General features: G+C 36.4%; 2 protein-coding genes across 2 annotated transcripts in view; one reads left to right on the top strand and one right to left on the bottom strand.

The window, feature by feature from the left end:
- The window catches only part of LOC126966444 (tudor domain-containing protein 7), a 55362-nt gene extending 41430 nt beyond the window's left edge, over positions 1 to 13932 (top strand). The window contains exons 18-20 of the mRNA XM_050810483.1: positions 1018 to 1169; positions 3354 to 3514; positions 9220 to 13932. Coding sequence (XP_050666440.1) covers positions 1018 to 1169; positions 3354 to 3514; positions 9220 to 9449 — 543 coding nt within the window. The 3' untranslated portion in view covers positions 9450 to 13932. The remainder of the gene's footprint in view (positions 1 to 1017; positions 1170 to 3353; positions 3515 to 9219) is intronic.
- Positions 13933 to 16244: 2312 nt separating this feature from the next.
- LOC126966452 (splicing factor 3B subunit 6) lies at positions 16245 to 17252 on the bottom strand. The gene is made up of 3 exons (XM_050810494.1): positions 17035 to 17252; positions 16840 to 16958; positions 16245 to 16517 (listed from the first exon to the last, which is right to left on the bottom strand). Exons 1-3 carry the CDS (start codon positions 17062 to 17064, stop codon positions 16286 to 16288), a joined length of 381 nt encoding a protein of 126 aa, XP_050666451.1. The 5' UTR covers positions 17065 to 17252; the 3' UTR covers positions 16245 to 16285.
- Positions 17253 to 17727: the final 475 nt, after the last annotated feature.

Genomic DNA, 17727 nt, shown 5'->3' with positions numbered 1-17727 from the left:
ATTATTCAGTAATAATGTGGATTCATTCAGAGTTTGAAGTTGTTCTTTAATCGGATTCAGTTCAGAAGCAAATATATCTCGAATTATGGCTGGCAATTCGTTTCTGATGGAACTTATAACCTTATCTTCAATTTTGTTTAAAAGATCTAATGGAATATCTTTGGTAGAATATGTCGCCTCTAAAGATGTTGTGGCCGTTTTCGATATTGGTGTACAGCTTGGGCAAACCCACTGCGTTCTCGGTTTGTTTTCACCGCTATAACCAACGCCATCATTATGGTATACCTTAGTACATTTTGTGCACTTTAAACGTTTATGTGTAACAGGGATAGTTACTGAACATCTAGCGCATTCTAATGGCATTATTGAAAATTAAAACAAAAAGACGTTCTCTTCGCCGGTCTTCCCTTTCAGAAAGATCCAAACATGCCAAGACAAGCTGATATTCATGTTTATTAAAAAACTTTCAACAGCCAACAACTGCAAATAAAACTTCAGTTCAGCGACTTCTCAGACGTTCGATTTGACATTAAATCGTTGGTAACCGATTGTAAAAAGATAGCAGAATACCACTGACACAACGATTGAAGTCCGTCTAGCTAACGTGAATACGCTTTAGCGATTTTTGGATAGGATCGTTTCTCGAACGTGCGATTTAAATCGTGTGAATACGTAGGTGAACGACAGATGTCGCTGCGATATCGCTCATGTAAAATTACGTGAATCGGGCCGCTGAATAATGGACGAAGAAACCGAAAAAAATAAATAACGAATGATGCAAACGTCAGTTTTGTGTTACAGTGATGCGTGCGCATTTTAAAATTTTCACTCTCCTATTTTTTTCCTAACGCGCCTAAATAAGTATAAGTTAAAAAATCCTCTTTTATAATATTAGTATAGATTATATTATAGAAATAGCCATTGCCCTAATCCATAGTGTGTTTCTTAAAGAATTTCCTTCCCTGTACTAATGATGATGGTATTGATACTCACGCCAAAATAATATGTTACTTACAGGTGCAGCCAATCAACACTAAAAATACATTACAATTGATGATGTCATCGTTACAAGAAGAATGTCCCAAATTACCTGAAAGCGACGCTCCTGCCAACCCGGCCAGCGGAGAACTGTACACTGCTTATTACGATAGAGACGACTCTTGGTACAGGTAAGGTTCAGTTACAAACTAGCTCTGGAAACGCGGTGGACAGTTACTACTCCTGTTTTAATAGTTATTTATGCAACTGTTGTTTAATAAGGGGTATTAAGACACGAATGTGGGTTTAGTATTACATGAGTGTTTTAATACCTAATTATCAACAGTTGCATACAAGACTTTATCTACACCAATAATATGAATCCTCTATAAAAGGTTCTGAAACAGTTAGCTTACTGCTAACATTAAAAAAGCCAGTCCTAGTAACCATAATATCATCCAAAGGAGTGTCTGTATTATTTTATTATATAATTTTATTACAACACTCGTTTGGATGAGGTAATGGTTATTAGGACATTAGGTTTTTTAACATTGTCAATAAGCGAACTGTTTTAGAATCTTTAATAGAGGATTTAAAGCATGGGTGTAGCTAAAATTACTTCTCCCTGTCATGTAATTTTGTATTGAAAAAGTCCTAAAGTTTTAAATTTTCTAGTAACTTTACATTGTGTTTATTCATCACACAGTATGGAACGGAAAAAGGAACACACATAAAGTTGTTATGCCTTTTACTCGGTTAGTCTTTTATTGAGCGATGTGTATGCTTCTACAATATGAGCCCAGAAAATGTTCAAAACAAATTTGTTACGAAATTTAAAAGAATTGTTAAAGAACGTTTGTGTGGGGAAGGTTACTGTAGCATAAACGATTTTCATAATGATACCACAGACTGGGAATGAAGCGAACACCCTCAGGCTCTTTAAATATAAATGTTTATTGCAGCATATTACATTGTAATTCATATTTTTTATAAAAAAAAAACAACCCGCTAATTCTTACGCCCGTTCTACCCAGTCCTGAGGCAGTCTATTTTGAATGGGTGGAAGTTTTAGACGTTCAAGAAGTGTATTTGTATCCTATTTTGAATAAAAATATTTGAATTCGAACTTAATTCATACATGGACGAGGCATTACAGAGGTTGAACAGAAACAGTGACAGCGAACACTTCAGAAACTATTTACAAAGAAACAAAACTATTGAACATTACTCAACTTTACAACTACTACACATGCATACTTATATATAAGATAACTCATTCACTCAATTAAAACATTCGCAACAAAAAACAAAACCAACAAATATGTATTACGTCGCGCCAGTCACCTTGTATTACCTAGTATTAAAACGAACTGGACGTAGTTCCTGAAAAACGTTCCAAGCCACAAACATCACATTTTAAGAATTCGTGTTTAAAGTTTATTAAATGTTAGTGTAATCCATACATGTGGGCTGGGCTACTAAATCATGATGTCATTTTATGAGTGACAGTAGGACTGCCATTTTTGTCAGTTCGTTAATATGAATCACGTGACCAGTTTTGTGTTCTTAACTCAATTTCGACATGATTGTGGTTTGGAACGTTTTTCTGGAACTATGTCTAACTATGGTAAAAATAATATAACATTTGCAGGAGCACAGCTATACAATAAGCTTCCGAAAACTGTTAGAGAAGCGATTTCGCTCAAAATCTTACGAAAAAGGCTGCTTTATCATATACAAACCAATGAATAAAAGCATCATATTAATATAATAACAATAAACCATATCTTGTACCACCGCCTTTAAACCAGCGAATGCAGCAATGAGCAAATTGGCCTTTCATTCTCTGATTGTATGTTCTCATGTAAGTAGCGACCGTCTTATTTCCCAATACACTATCTACAGATAGAGATTACTACCTTGTACACTTCCCAATTAATGCACTCACACATGGAAACAACTGTTCACTGAGCGACGAAATTTATTCCAAAAAATACAACTAACCTATGTAACGGCTAAAAATATTTAAAGTGTGTTTAGAAAATACCATCTTAATAATACAGCGCCATCTAGTTTCACACTCATAGTAACTCACTGTGTAGTTCACGCAGTGAAGTTTACAATACTTAACAACCTTCTACTGTCAGTAATTAGCTTATAGCTTATTAATACAAACTTCTATCGATGGTAAGCTATACGTCGTTCTATTGACAGACAGCGTGGACGGTTAAGGTGAGTTACCGTCGATAAGTTTCTTGGCACAGAAAAGTCAACGATGTATACGATTTTTATCTCAAGTAAGAGATAGATTGAATATTGAGAACGACTGTTAATGAGAAATAAAGTTTTTTAAACCGGTTCTGTGTCGTGTGCAGGGTGACAGTGGCGGCGTGTGTGTCGGCGGGCATGGTGTCCGTGTACTTCTGCGACTTCGGCGACCTGGCCGTGCTCAGCTCGCGGGCGCTGCGGCCCGTGCCCGGCGCCGTGTCGCTGGCGCGCTCGCTGCCGCCGCAAGCCATCAAGGCCCGCCTCTATGGTAACACACTCACTTACAGCGGGTCACATCTGACCTGGCCGTGCTCAGCTCGCGGGCGCTGCGGCCCGTGCCCGGCGCCGTGTCGCTGGCGCGCTCGCTGCCGCCGCAAGCCATCAAGGCCCGCCTCTATGGTAACACACTCACTTACAGCGGGTCACATCTGACCTGGCCGTGCTCAGCTCGCGGGCGCTGCGGCCCGTGCCCGGCGCCGTGTCGCTGGCGCGCTCGCTGCCGCCGCAAGCCATCAAGGCCCGCCTCTATGGTAACACACTCACTTACAGCGGGTCACATCTGACCTGGCCGTGCTCAGCTCGCGGGCGCTGCGGCCCGTGCCCGGCGCCGTGTCGCTGGCGCGCTCGCTGCCGCCGCAAGCCATCAAGGCCCGCCTCTATGGTAACACACTCACTTACAGCGGGTCACATCTGACCTGGCCGTGCTCAGCTCGCGGGCGCTGCGGCCCGTGCCCGGCGCCGTGTCGCTGGCGCGCTCGCTGCCGCCGCAAGCCATCAAGGCCCGCCTCTATGGTAACACACTCACTTACAGCGGGTCACATCTGACCTGGCCGTGCTCAGCTCGCGGGCGCTGCGGCCCGTGCCCGGCGCCGTGTCGCTGGCGCGCTCGCTGCCGCCGCAAGCCATCAAGGCCCGCCTCTATGGTAACACACTCACTTACAGCGGGTCACATCTGACCTGGCCGTGCTCAGCTCGCGGGCGCTGCGGCCCGTGCCCGGCGCCGTGTCGCTGGCGCGCTCGCTGCCGCCGCAAGCCATCAAGGCCCGCCTCTATGGTAACACACTCACTTACAGCGGGTCACATCTGACCTGGCCGTGCTCAGCTCGCGGGCGCTGCGGCCCGTGCCCGGCGCCGTGTCGCTGGCGCGCTCGCTGCCGCCGCAAGCCATCAAGGCCCGCCTCTATGGTAACACACTCACTTACAGCGGGTCACATCTGACCTGGCCGTGCTCAGCTCGCGGGCGCTGCGGCCCGTGCCCGGCGCCGTGTCGCTGGCGCGCTCGCTGCCGCCGCAAGCCATCAAGGCCCGCCTCTATGGTAACACACTCACTTACAGCGGGTCACATCTGACCTGGCCGTGCTCAGCTCGCGGGCGCTGCGGCCCGTGCCCGGCGCCGTGTCGCTGGCGCGCTCGCTGCCGCCGCAAGCCATCAAGGCCCGCCTCTATGGTAACACACTCACTTACAGCGGGTCACATCTGACCTGGCCGTGCTCAGCTCGCGGGCGCTGCGGCCCGTGCCCGGCGCCGTGTCGCTGGCGCGCTCGCTGCCGCCGCAAGCCATCAAGGCCCGCCTCTATGGTAACACACTCACTTACAGCGGGTCACATCTGACCTGGCCGTGCTCAGCTCGCGGGCGCTGCGGCCCGTGCCCGGCGCCGTGTCGCTGGCGCGCTCGCTGCCGCCGCAAGCCATCAAGGCCCGCCTCTATGGTAACACACTCACTTACAGCGGGTCACATACTGACCTCTACTATACAGGATGGTGTTTTGAGAAGGGCGGTGACGGCCATGTCGGAAACTACGCGTATTAGAGAAAAGTCGTGAAGAGTCATGCCCTCGATTTATTAGAAAGCAATACCAATTATCAATAAAACATCCTGTATACCACTGGACTGGCGGCTGTCAAAGTACTTTGGCCATGTATGTCTGCGGTTTTTAAACTAGTGATGACAACCCCAGCAAACATCCATAGATGGTGGGAAACTATTAACAAAAAAAATGTGTTCTTTATAACTTATTTATTTAGATTCACCAACAGATTATACACTATTACTAGCTTATAAAAATAACAAAATAAGTTTAAATTATGGTGTAAATCCAATTACAGGCATCAACATCATGCATTTTTGAGTTGCACAAGTGCGGGGTTGCAAGTTTGACAATGAAAAAATATTGTATTGTACTATTATAATGTAGAAGTAACAAGTGATAAAAAAAAAACTAAAAATTAAATTTTGGATATAAATCACAACAAAGCATAAGTTATGTGGTTTCTGCACTGATAAATTGCTGCAATATTTTTTGTAATGCTGAGGGGAGGAGGAGTGGATGTCAACACGAGTAGTTTTGATAAGGTTATTGTGCTCCCGGCAGATCCTTTCTAAAACACTATTAGCACCGAGTTCAGTTCTATATACATTTCCAATAAAATGTTTGAAATTTGTGAAACGTGCACTTTCGCGTGGCACTGAAAATTTAATTTTGGCTAGGATATTGGGACAGTCTAATTTGTGATTTAAAATTTTGTATAGAGACATTTGATCACTCACCCAGCGACGATTTTCTAGTGACGTTATATTAAAGAAATGCAATCTATCATTATAAGAGGTTAACTCGAACTGTTTTTTTTTTCATGTACTGACAACAAAAAAAGAAAGCGTTTCTGGATTCTTTCGATTATTTTGATAGGATCCTTATACGGCTCCTTACGGCTCCACCGTTTGGAATCCATTCTGGATTCCAAACGGTGGAGCCGTATTCTTATAAACTACGAATTAGAGCAAAATAAACCATTTAAAGAGCTAAACATGATTTAAACGTTTTGCAATTCCGCCAAACAAAGCCTAATAATTTGTAACATTTATTGATTGTCACATCTATGTGTGTATTGAAAGATGATTTCTTGTCTAAAATAATTCCAAGGTCTCTGATTTCATCCATTTCATCTAACAAAAGATGATTTAAAGAATATGAAGTATTGAGCGGAATTCGTTTCTTTGTAAATTTTATATGCTGACATTTTTTTACATTAAGGGGCAATTTATTTTTAATAGACCATTGGGAAATACTGTTTAAGTCATTTTGAAGGGAAATCGAGTCTAACGGATTTTGGATAGCTTTAAAAATCTTTAAGTCGTCAGCAAATAACGAAAAATTTGAAGATTTTATATGGTTACACAAGTCGTTAATAAATACTAAAAATAATGTAGGGCCTAGATGGGATCCCTGAGGGACTCCAGGTGCAGCCATGAATGGATCTGATTGATACCCGCAAACCACAACTTGTAGTTGTCTCTACGACAAAAACGACGAGAGCCAGGACAGTAAAGTTCCTTGAATGCCAGCGTTATGTAGTTTACTTATTAACATTGAGTGGTTGACCCGATCGAAAGCTTTACAAACATCCATATATATAGCATCCACTTGGTGTCCCTTGTCTATATTATCGATTACTCTAGTTGTAAATTCAGTTAAATTTGTTACGGGAGACATTTGAAGATTTTATAGAATTTAGAAACCATGCTGTTGAGGGACTAAAATAGATTTCAAATGAAAAGCAAGATAAGGACATATCAAAGATTCGAAAACCTTACCAAAAATGAACAATATAGAAATTGGCCTGTAGTTCATTATATCATCCGCTTGTCCGCTTTTCGGAATTGGCACAACATTAGCGGACTTCCATTTTTCAGGAAATATCCCAGTGGCCAGAGATCGATTATATATAAGATATAGCGGATAGGACACAGATGTAGCGTAGTTTTTAATGAAATTAGCCGGTATTTTATCAGGACCAGCTCCTTTTCTATCGTCTAGTTTTTTCAAGGCTTTTTCTATTGAATTTTGGTCTAATGAAATTTTGAAAAGAGATTTGTTTGCTGAATCGGCAACTGCGCTATTATCTGTGGTAGAAAATATATTAGGCTTGATTCTAATGTCCGTATGATCTGGTTGTGTATAAACTGTGGAAAAGTGTTCAGCAAAAGCATTACAGATTGATGAGGGAGACGATACTTGTGTGCCTTTAAATGTCATTACGTTTGGAACCGTTCCCTGACTTTTTCTTTTAGATTTTAAAAATGACCACAGTACTTTCATGTTATTTTTACAAATTAAATCTTCTATACTTTTTTTATAATTAACGTAACAACTATTTACTAGAGTATGACATCTTTTTCTAGCTTCTTGAAAATCGTATTCTGTGAGAGGACATTTTGTTTTTTTGTATTTATAACTTGAAGTATAAATAACACGGAAAACAAACGAAATTATTTCAAAATGCAAAAATACTTCGGAGCATTGTACGTTCCTTCGCAGCCATTTGTATTATACGTCAAAATTAGTTCTCTGGACGCTCGCGAGTGGCGCCTGCCTATTAGAAATAGGCACAAAAAAATTTGATGTGAAACATATGGAACAGCCTGTCCAGTGGTATTTATACAGGTCAGCGGGGTCAAATCTTAGCTGACCAACATAACATAATTCGATTGAAGATGTTTAATTAAAGTTATTTGTAAGAAAGATGGCGAAAATTGATGAATTGTGGGAATGGGACGCTTCTTTGCACTGGATGCCGGCTAGATTATGGGTACCACAACGGCGCCTATTTGTGCTGTGAAGCAGTAATGTGTAAGCATTATTGTGTTTCGGTCTGAAGGGCTAGCTGTAGCTAGTGAAATTATTAGGCAAATGAGACTTAACATTTTATGTTTCAAAGTGACGAGCGGAATTGTAGTGCCGCTCAGAATTTTTGGGTTTTTCAAGAATCCTGGACGGCACTACATCGTAATGGGCAGATCGAATGAATAACCATCAGCTGAATGTCATGCTCATATCGTCCCTTATTTTCATAAAAAAAATTATATGGTGTTTTACATATACCCCGGTATTTGTATATCGTTGGAAAAGTCTTTTATGAGAAAAGCTCAAAATGAGTTTCGGTTGCTAGGTGGTCGGGATTAAAAGCTATTTAGGTTTAAACAATTCCCATGGAGTTTGTTTTAACTACCATTGCATATGTTATAATATATTTATTACTTATTATTGTGAAAATAATATAATGAATATTTGTATTTACCTACTTATTTAATAATTCATAATATTATAGTTAAATACTAATTTTGTTATTAATATTCTTAATACTTAAATAAAAAGATTTAAATGTATAAATGTCGAAGATTACTAAAAACCATATCACAATGTGATTTCTAGGTCTAAATTCCGCTTAAGAAGTTGTACGTAAAAATCAATAATTTGAACGACAATATCCATTTAACCTACATGTAGGTTTGTCATGTATGTAAAAAGTGTTAAACTTTTTTCATCTATTTTTCATTTAAATTTTGTTCTGAACTTAAAAAAGCATACAAGTAAATAAAAAGATCTGCAAAACATAATTTAATAATATATTCTTCATAATATTATGTATGTACCCGGCTCATACGCGAATTTTCTAGAATAACCATTATATGAACACCAGGGACAAACATAAACTTGCTATGCTTTCTACTCGGTTAAGTCGAGTTAGTCTTTTGCTGGGCGTTGTGTTTTCACAACATAATCCCAAATAATGTTGAACACTAATGTGTTTCGAAATTAAGAAAAAATTATAAGAGGTTTTATGGTAAAGGTGACTTAGACACAAATTACTTTCTTAATGATACCACAGATTGGGAATGGAGCGACCGCCAAAATTTTATTTTTACAGCCAAATTTAAAATAGAAGCTGGCTGAGTTTCTTCTTCGTCTCAGGCATAAATTTTTCAATGGATTTGCCTATTTTGGGGTACATTAAACGATTTAAATTAGTATTTTGAATAAAATCCTGATAATTTTGGCACTATGTCCACACACACTTGCCTTATATATATTTGATTTCTTCACTCATTTGCTCCACGTGTCCAAAGCATTTCAGCATTCCTTTCTCAATCGTTATTCGTAATAATATAGATGAAAGTAATTTTTTAACTTTCAGATGTTTATCCAATTCACCAAGACTGGTCAGTAGAAGACTGCCTAAGATTCCAAGAGATCTGTGTCGACCATGAGTTTGTTGGAGTTTGCAAGGATGTGGGCAAAAATCCGCTGAACCCGAAAGAACCGATGCTCACCTTGGACCTCATCGACACTTCCACTTCCGAAGACGTCTATTTGAACAAACAGCTGGTGGATGAGGGCAGGGCTAGACTCTATTCCACATCTTAAAGAACAACTGAATAATGGAACGAAAAACCTAACGGTTTTCTCTTACGTCATTGAAGAGAAGATTTGTTGATTGTTTTAAATAATTTGCTCAGAATATTCTGGATCGTTCAACTGATCAAGTGATTTGTCAATGTTTGTATGACATTATGTCACACCATACTGATGACTAAGCATTATTTTTATTCGCTTTGCGCGGCCATTTTGTTGAATTATATCCACAAATCACAACTGATTTATTAATGAGCAAAGTAATTATTTTTGTACCTCACAATTTGTAAAATACTGAATATTTGTTGCAATAAAACTAAACTTAAACAAATACTTTCTGTAAAATCATAAAATTTATTATTTTTTTACTATTTTTCATGTAAGTCATGCGTTGACAGTATTTATTTATTTCTAGTTTCGGTGTTAATGGAACTTTTATAACAACATACCAATGTTCATAATTATAACGGCCGGTCAGTTGAAAGCGTTTGTCCTGTCCTAAAAGAGGATTTGGATAAACATTGAAATCAACGTCCCGGTATGTTGGAGTCCCCGCCCACTACCATATCCACGTGGGAAGGTGTCGTACATTTAATAATATCTTAAATATAATCTCATATAGTCATTATAAGTACATAATAATAATAATTATGTATGCATTAATACTTTCTGTGTATATTGTATGATTTATAAGACTGGACTGTATATGATTTAAGATTAACTTGAATGATGTGTTGTCTGTTAATTATTCACGCCTTAAACACGACTTTAATCGATTTGATACTAAAAGGCAGCAAATATATTGTAACACAATACGGTATTAGAATAGTACTTTAACATAATATTCCAGTGCCCGAATTGACCCACGCACACAAACACAAGATTACTATAGAAATACTAGCTGACCCAGCAAACGTTGTATTGCCGATATTAAAATCGCGATACAAAATTTACTGTTGATCGTAGATGGGTGGAAATTTAAAGTTGTATATATTTTTTAATGCTGACATAAAAAATGTCAAAAAAATTAAAAAAAAAAAATCGTGTGGACCACCCTTAACATTTAGGGGGATGAAAAATAGATGTCTGATTCTCAGACCTACCCAATATCCACTCAAAATTTCATGAGAATCGGTCAAGCCGTTTCGGAGGAGTTCAATGTTTAACACTTTTATATATTAATTAACTTTTATATATGAATTTTATATATTAGATTAAATCGACCTGTGTGAGTGTGTGTGTGAGTAATGTGTATCTAGGTAGTGATTCTATTCTATTAAAGTAATGACCACAACAACGTTTCTAAAAAAATGTTCATAGTCGTTATCAAACATCATCTCTACTATGATCATCCATTTTTTTTAATATGAGATCCTAAATAATTTAACAATAGATATAAAATGTTGGTAAAGTTTACTACAACATAAAGGACTCTTAATGAAACCACAGATTAGGAATGGAGCGACCGCCCTTAGGCTATTTAATTTTCCTTTTTTTATTGCCAGTTTCTTGCGCCTGTTTTTCCGCCCAGGTCTGAGCATATATTCTTGAATGGGTGATAGATTTTGACGTTCAATGTGTTATAAAAATATTACAATTTGCATCTGCAAAACTGTTTTTTTTAAAGAGCAAGGTTTGAATTTTTTTTAATATCAAATTCAGCCAGAACGTAGTAGTCGACACAATTACATACTAATTGCTACTATTCCATTGAAGGTTACGAAATTTGTTTAAAACTTTTTTTTACAATGGCAAATTGATTGAAACAGTATTTTGTTTAAGCCTGGTGGCCTCATTGCCTCTAAATAAAATAATACTAATTTGTTGTACCAATGCTTTATTTTACATTTATAAATGTAAACACGATGTGTTGTAAATACGTTTCCACTCGTTGTGGATCTTTAGTTTATTTTTATAATCTTTTAAAATTATACTAAAATATATTAGGAATGTAGAATCTAGTTCGGTCTAATCCGGCTCATATTGATGTTCAGTAACAAATACTGTTATAAAGACTGAGATACATGTGCCTGTGGAGTCAATGCAAAGTCTCGTCTGTTCTTAGCTCTTTTATTTGGCGCCAAAAATCGGATAACTACGCGACAACCTGCGAATATTATGGGAATCGATTCCACATTCGCTTTCTCGTGATTGTCTCGCTTTCTCGCGAGATTCGCCCGTGAAGTGGAGCAGACTTTATAAAACAATTATTTGACTTTGTCTTTTTGGATTTGTTGTAAGTCCCGTTCTGTTTGAAGTCGAAATTTATATCGATCTGTAATCTATCAATATTGTGGGAATCCTTATCATGGCCGCATTATTTCGGGTCAGTGTCCACTTTCACGCCAATTTATATTTATTTATCTAAGTGGTTGATTCGTATGTGGACATATGATCCGTGTTTGTTACAACAGCAGTTTGTAAGTGTCTAAACTCTAAAGCTACCTTGCATTTTTAGCAACACTATATTATGTGGATGTCAAGGTAGTTAATGGCTCGTAATAAGTATTTAGTTATCTTGGCGCAGCACCTTTTCTTATATAGTCTAAGAGACGTGTCGACTCTCCTACTTTTTGTGAAGGGTTAATTAGTTGGCTTATCAGAGATTGCAACATATTCAAGCCATGCAAACGATATTTATAGATATATATTTTTACCAACCTTAAATCAAAATAATACATTTAGGTTAAACCGCAGCAAGTACCTATCAATCAAGTAAACACGCAAGTGGGTTCAAAGGTGATTTGGCAACATGATAATTGTATGTGGAAATCAATTTGGCCACATTGAATTTATATACGAAAGGATTTTTTAAGTTTTTTTTATACACTCTAGTAGTAGTACGGGGGGGGGGGGGAGGGATTTGCCCTGACACTTTGTATACCCTCACTGCTAGCCCTGGAATGTAACATTGTTGTCACATTACTACTACTAGTGTGTAAAACTTACAGAATCCTTTCGTATATAAATTCATTGTGGCCAATTGATTTAAAACGGAAATTTCAATTTATAGCTGTTCAGTGTGCTAAATGTAATAACAGATTATTACATATTAAACAGAAATAATTGAGTTGTTGCTATGAGTAAGATTTCTTATGTTTCCAGTAAATTAATGTTAATGAAGCTGTAAGCAATTTAGAACGGGTTATCACCTCCGTATAGCTATAATACTAGGTATTACCTATGTGAAGTAACTCCAATCCTTTTCATGGAGATTTTCTTTTTTATACATCGTTATTTTAAAAATTAAATTATTAAGTTAGGCTGTTTTTTGTGGAAATTCATAATTAAATCCGCTAAGATTCGTCTTCAATCAATTCGACACGTGAGATCCTCGGGAGATGTTGACTCGCCAAATTGTGGCACGAGTCGCGACATTTAGTGAACACATTTTTGAAAAGTTAAATAAATTAATCACCAAATGGATTCCTACATTGATACACACACTTACACAAGATTTTTGGAAAGTTGATAGTATTTTATAATTTTGTTACAATCCAGTAAAAAAATCTGACTGAATCTACGATCTCCTATTTTACATAACGAGACCGTATTTTTTTGTTATAGGTATTTATTTGTTTTCATTTAACCATCTTATTTATTTAGTGTTGTTGATAGATGTTATGAGAGTTGTTTCTAAGTCAATTTCCGAGAGACGATGTTTCGTTGTGCTTTTGTTATATTTTATCATTAATTTTATGTGTGCTTAATTGTGTTATGGCTGAAAGTTAAAGAAATAGTCTCCTGTTTTAGAAGTTAAATTTAATTAATCAGTAAATTACCTAATTCGTATTTCAAATAGTTTTGCCAGTTATACTTGGGTATCTTTAAAAAAATAAACTTCATTAAAAGAAAAAAAATACTCATTTACTGTCTCCGGATCAACAAATTATTGATGTTGGATGAGAGTAGAATAAAAAGGAAAGGATTGTTTTGTATCGTTAAAGTGTTTTTTTTATTAATAATTTATTATGCAAGAATACGTAGGAGATAAATTAGATTCACTAGGTTATTGGCTTTTTCAGAATATGAAAACTTGTATTCCATATGATATGTACCTAGAATAAAAAACTCACTTACGGCCGTTTCCAATATACTATCTACAAATAAAGATAAATTACTACCTACTACTGTCAGTAATTAGATGTCAATAATCTGAAGCTGTCCCAATATGCCCGATATGTCATTCTTATCGCCTTATATTGGGACGCGTGAATTGCAATTTCCATATAAACTTCTATCGCTGGTAAGCTATACGTCCTTCCATTGACAGACGGCGTGTACGGATAAGTCAACGATAGTTACGATTTTTATCTCAAGTAGGCCACAACCGGAGATAGACTGAATATTGGGAACGGCCGTTAAAGTGTAGTATAGCTCTGTAAGTAACAGTTAAACGTCAATATTCCATTATATAAACATCGCTATGGTAATTGTACTGGCTATATCTGCAATCCAGCTCAGTACTGATATAATAAACAAAGCTTGTATCACATATTGTTTTTAATTAAACCCCCTTTTTTGTAATAGATCCAACATCAAAGAGCTCTTGTTTGTTCAGTTCATATTAGTATACAATACATAAACCAATAGAGTAAGAGCGTTTTGCACTACGTCCGCGATCCCAATCCGATCCGTACCCGTGATAACACGGTCCGAAATAGTCGTAGAACTATTTCTATGGTAGTTTACGCACTATACCCGTCATCCGATTTCTCTCCATCGACAGTTAGAAATAGTTCGACTACACCGGACCGTGTTTTCACCGATACGGATCGGATTCGGATGTAGTGCGTAAGCGCTGTTAAGCTTTGTACCACGCATAGGCTTGCCCGTTAATGCGTGAGCCGTTTTAAATTTGATTTGTCAATATGTGTTAGCTAGTTTAATATTCAAATTACTAAGCTAATTCCATGCATGGCTGACTGGTGCTGACCTGTCATTCAAGATCGGTTACAGTAACAATAGATTGGCTTTCGTTTTCTATCTTGTTGTATCTCCTTAAAAGATATTCTCTCCTCTCTCGCGAGCTTCGTGTGTTTATATGCAACTACTCGTATATTGTACTTCTATGTTATCAAGTCATGGGTGTCAGTGGAGGGAGTAGCGAAGTACTCTAGAATTGATTACTTCTAACTGAAGCAAGGGAGTTTTGCAGGCCTGAGTGAAGTGAGTAAATTAAGTTATTTTCAAAAAGATCATCAATTTATGCGAATTTTAACACTATATTTTAAGTTTTTAAGCAAATAGGGGATAGGGGAGGTCATTAATATAAAATATAAGATAAAATGTAAGGGACCTAGAAAGAACCCTGTGGCACTCCTATAGTCGCTATTGAACCTACTGATTACCATTGACTGTTGACCATCAACACTTTGTATACTTCAATTTAAATAGGTTTTAAAAGATCAAGACAGATAATCTCTAATACCATTATGGTATCATTTCCCAATCAGATTTTCATGTTGAATACAGTCAAATGCTTATTCAAAAGACCCCAATTGCATCCTGCAACTCTTCTCAGGCTTCAAAGAAATATTTTAAGACTCCAGTATCAATACTGGAATGATCCCCTGTGAAGCCTTAAAACTGAATTGGACTATTTGTTTCAATATATACTTTCCAAAATTATTACTAAGAGTTGGTAGTACATTTGACTTGGAAGGAGGAAAGTTGGTGTTTGTAATTTTAATATTTTAAATATAAAAACCGAACAGAAGGTATCAGATTCTTAGAGGCATTTTTATGGATATCTGCTACCGGATTTACATACAATACAAAAAAAAATGCACACATTAGAAGTGGTCAATCCTAAAAGTTGTGTTGTACTGACAGGGATATTACAAAAAGTCTAGGAAAGAGGTTTATTAAATTTCATGTTTTGCAATCAGAAACATCCTAAAGCTGTAGAAGCGATATTGGCAGTGATCTCACATTCTTTTTTTCATTTAATACAGTAGTGAAAAGGACATATGGAGCATGTGCTGACGTGTGACGACCTGTATAGCCGAGTGGTTAGCGATCCTACCTACTAAGCTAGAGCTCCCGGGTTCGAATTCCGGTAGGTGCAAGCATTTATATGATGAATATGGATGTTTGTTTCCGAGTCAGGGATGTTTAAATGTATTTATGTATGTTTATATGAATTTATGTATGTTTAAGTAAGTATATTGTATTAAATATGTCATTATCTTGTAACCCATAACACAGGCTATAATATATGTTTAACTTGGGGCAAGATAATTTGTGTGAAAAGTGTATCAATATTATTATTATTATTATGTGCAGAAACTGTTTCTAGCAGAAGTGACAAAAAATAATAATCATCATAAAGATGGGAAAAAACACCTCAATCACACAAACAAGAATAAATTTAACAGAACAGGTTTTTATAATGATTCAGATTATTTAATAGTTGAAGAATAATGAAGACAGCTTGCTATCTTTTAAATAAAAACACCATAGTTGATGGTTTACTTAAATACCTGCCTGTGTAGATCACCACCTGTAGCAAGGTGCCTTGCAGAGACTACACTAAAGGAAGAGGAGTGTGTTTAAACAGATAATTTAATAAAATCTGTTAGCTAAACTCCTAGGAACAACTAAAATATATTAGAAAATCTGTAAAATTATTTAAAAAAAAAATTTTGGAAACATTAAGTATTATAAATACAAAAGGGAAAACATTTGGAATTAAAACTATTTAGAGTATGTCCACATTCTTCACATCTCTGTTCACAAAATATAAAGTTGAAAGAGGTTTAATTGGGTGATAATGTAACTTAAGAAATTATTAATAGTTAGTAATACATTCTTACAATTTATTGGTAAATTTTAAAGTCATAATTTTATTTTCTGAGGTCATCTGAAGAAATTCCATATTTTTTCTTCAATGAATCTAACTCTTCTTGTTTCTTTTCAATATCCATGCCCTTGAAAGCTTTGTTAGATCTATAATAAAGTACAACTAAGTATCTATTGCAAACATTAAAGCCTGATAAATGGTCACAAGCATTCTTGGCATCAAAAATGTCTTCATATACCACAAATGCAGTTCCTCTAGTCTCTGGTGTGTTGCCCCTGAAACAATGTCGTTTTTATTTAGCACTTTTAATTCAAAATAGGATTTAACATCACTTATTGAACTTCAAGTAGTAATAGATAAATATCACTTAAAAATACAGAATGTAATAAAAATTTACATGCCAAGCTATGTATAATGAAGTACTATTAATTTATCAAATGTTGTACTGCATATGTCGGCTAAACCTTTGTATGCAACCATGTCATTTTAAGTTGAATACTAATTTTTCAACTAACTTTTAACTATAGCCAACAGTTAGAGAGTTAGGGGTCTAGGACTTACTTATTAAAAAAATAAAACAACCAAAAAATCACTCACACTCTTATTTGTCTTATAGCTCCGTATTTTCCAAATATATCATACATTTCTTCAGCGGATATTTTATATGGTAAATTTCTTATGTAGAGTATTCTGTTTACCTCGGGTGGAAGCCGGACCTATAAGTATACATTTAATAAAAGATATTCTAGATTTTCATGATATTGGTAGGTTGTCTTCACATTATTAACTTACATTGGCTCGTCTTTGCAGAGCTAAAGCCATTTTTCCGCCTAGATGGACAAAGTGATTTTTTCTTTTTAATGTACTCTAATTTATTGATATTTTTCAATGCTGCTTATATTCTAAAAAAAATTAATAGTAAGAAATTCACAAAAACCAAATAGACGCAATGTGACATTCAGTTTAATAAAAATGCTCTATCGACAATTTGGTAAATAAACAAAATACCTATGCCAAATTAAAAAAAATTACACTTTAGTTTTATTTTTATAAGATTTTATGGCCTGGTAAGTAAACTTTTAAGCCATTGGCACATATTAGTAAATTCTAACTACGATACACAGAGCACCTACATTTACCACAGAGTAAATACTTAAGACAATAACTTCATTTATTTTGCCTGTCGCTATAAGGTTGGCTATATATAACCTAGGAGCTATGCTGCTTGTTTAAATTTTTAGTATCATGCTTTCTTGTTTAAAATATTAAAATACATATATTAATTATATAGGTCACAATACAATTGCTCCTCAGTTATGTATAAGTTTTGTAATATACTTTCTTTTTAAGTATGAAATAACAAACCTTTAACTTATATTAAATCATAATTTGCAGTATAACATCTTATATGTCAATTATGAATCAAAATAAATTAATTTCTAAATTAATTCTGTGTAATACGAAGAGTACTTTAGAAATAATAAT

This window comes from Leptidea sinapis, chromosome 10 (assembly GCF_905404315.1).
Source record: "Leptidea sinapis chromosome 10, ilLepSina1.1, whole genome shotgun sequence".
Taxonomy (NCBI): Eukaryota; Metazoa; Arthropoda; class Insecta; order Lepidoptera; family Pieridae; genus Leptidea; species Leptidea sinapis.
The sequence above is the reverse complement of the archived record's forward strand: the minus strand, read 5'-3'. Positions and strand labels throughout refer to the sequence as shown.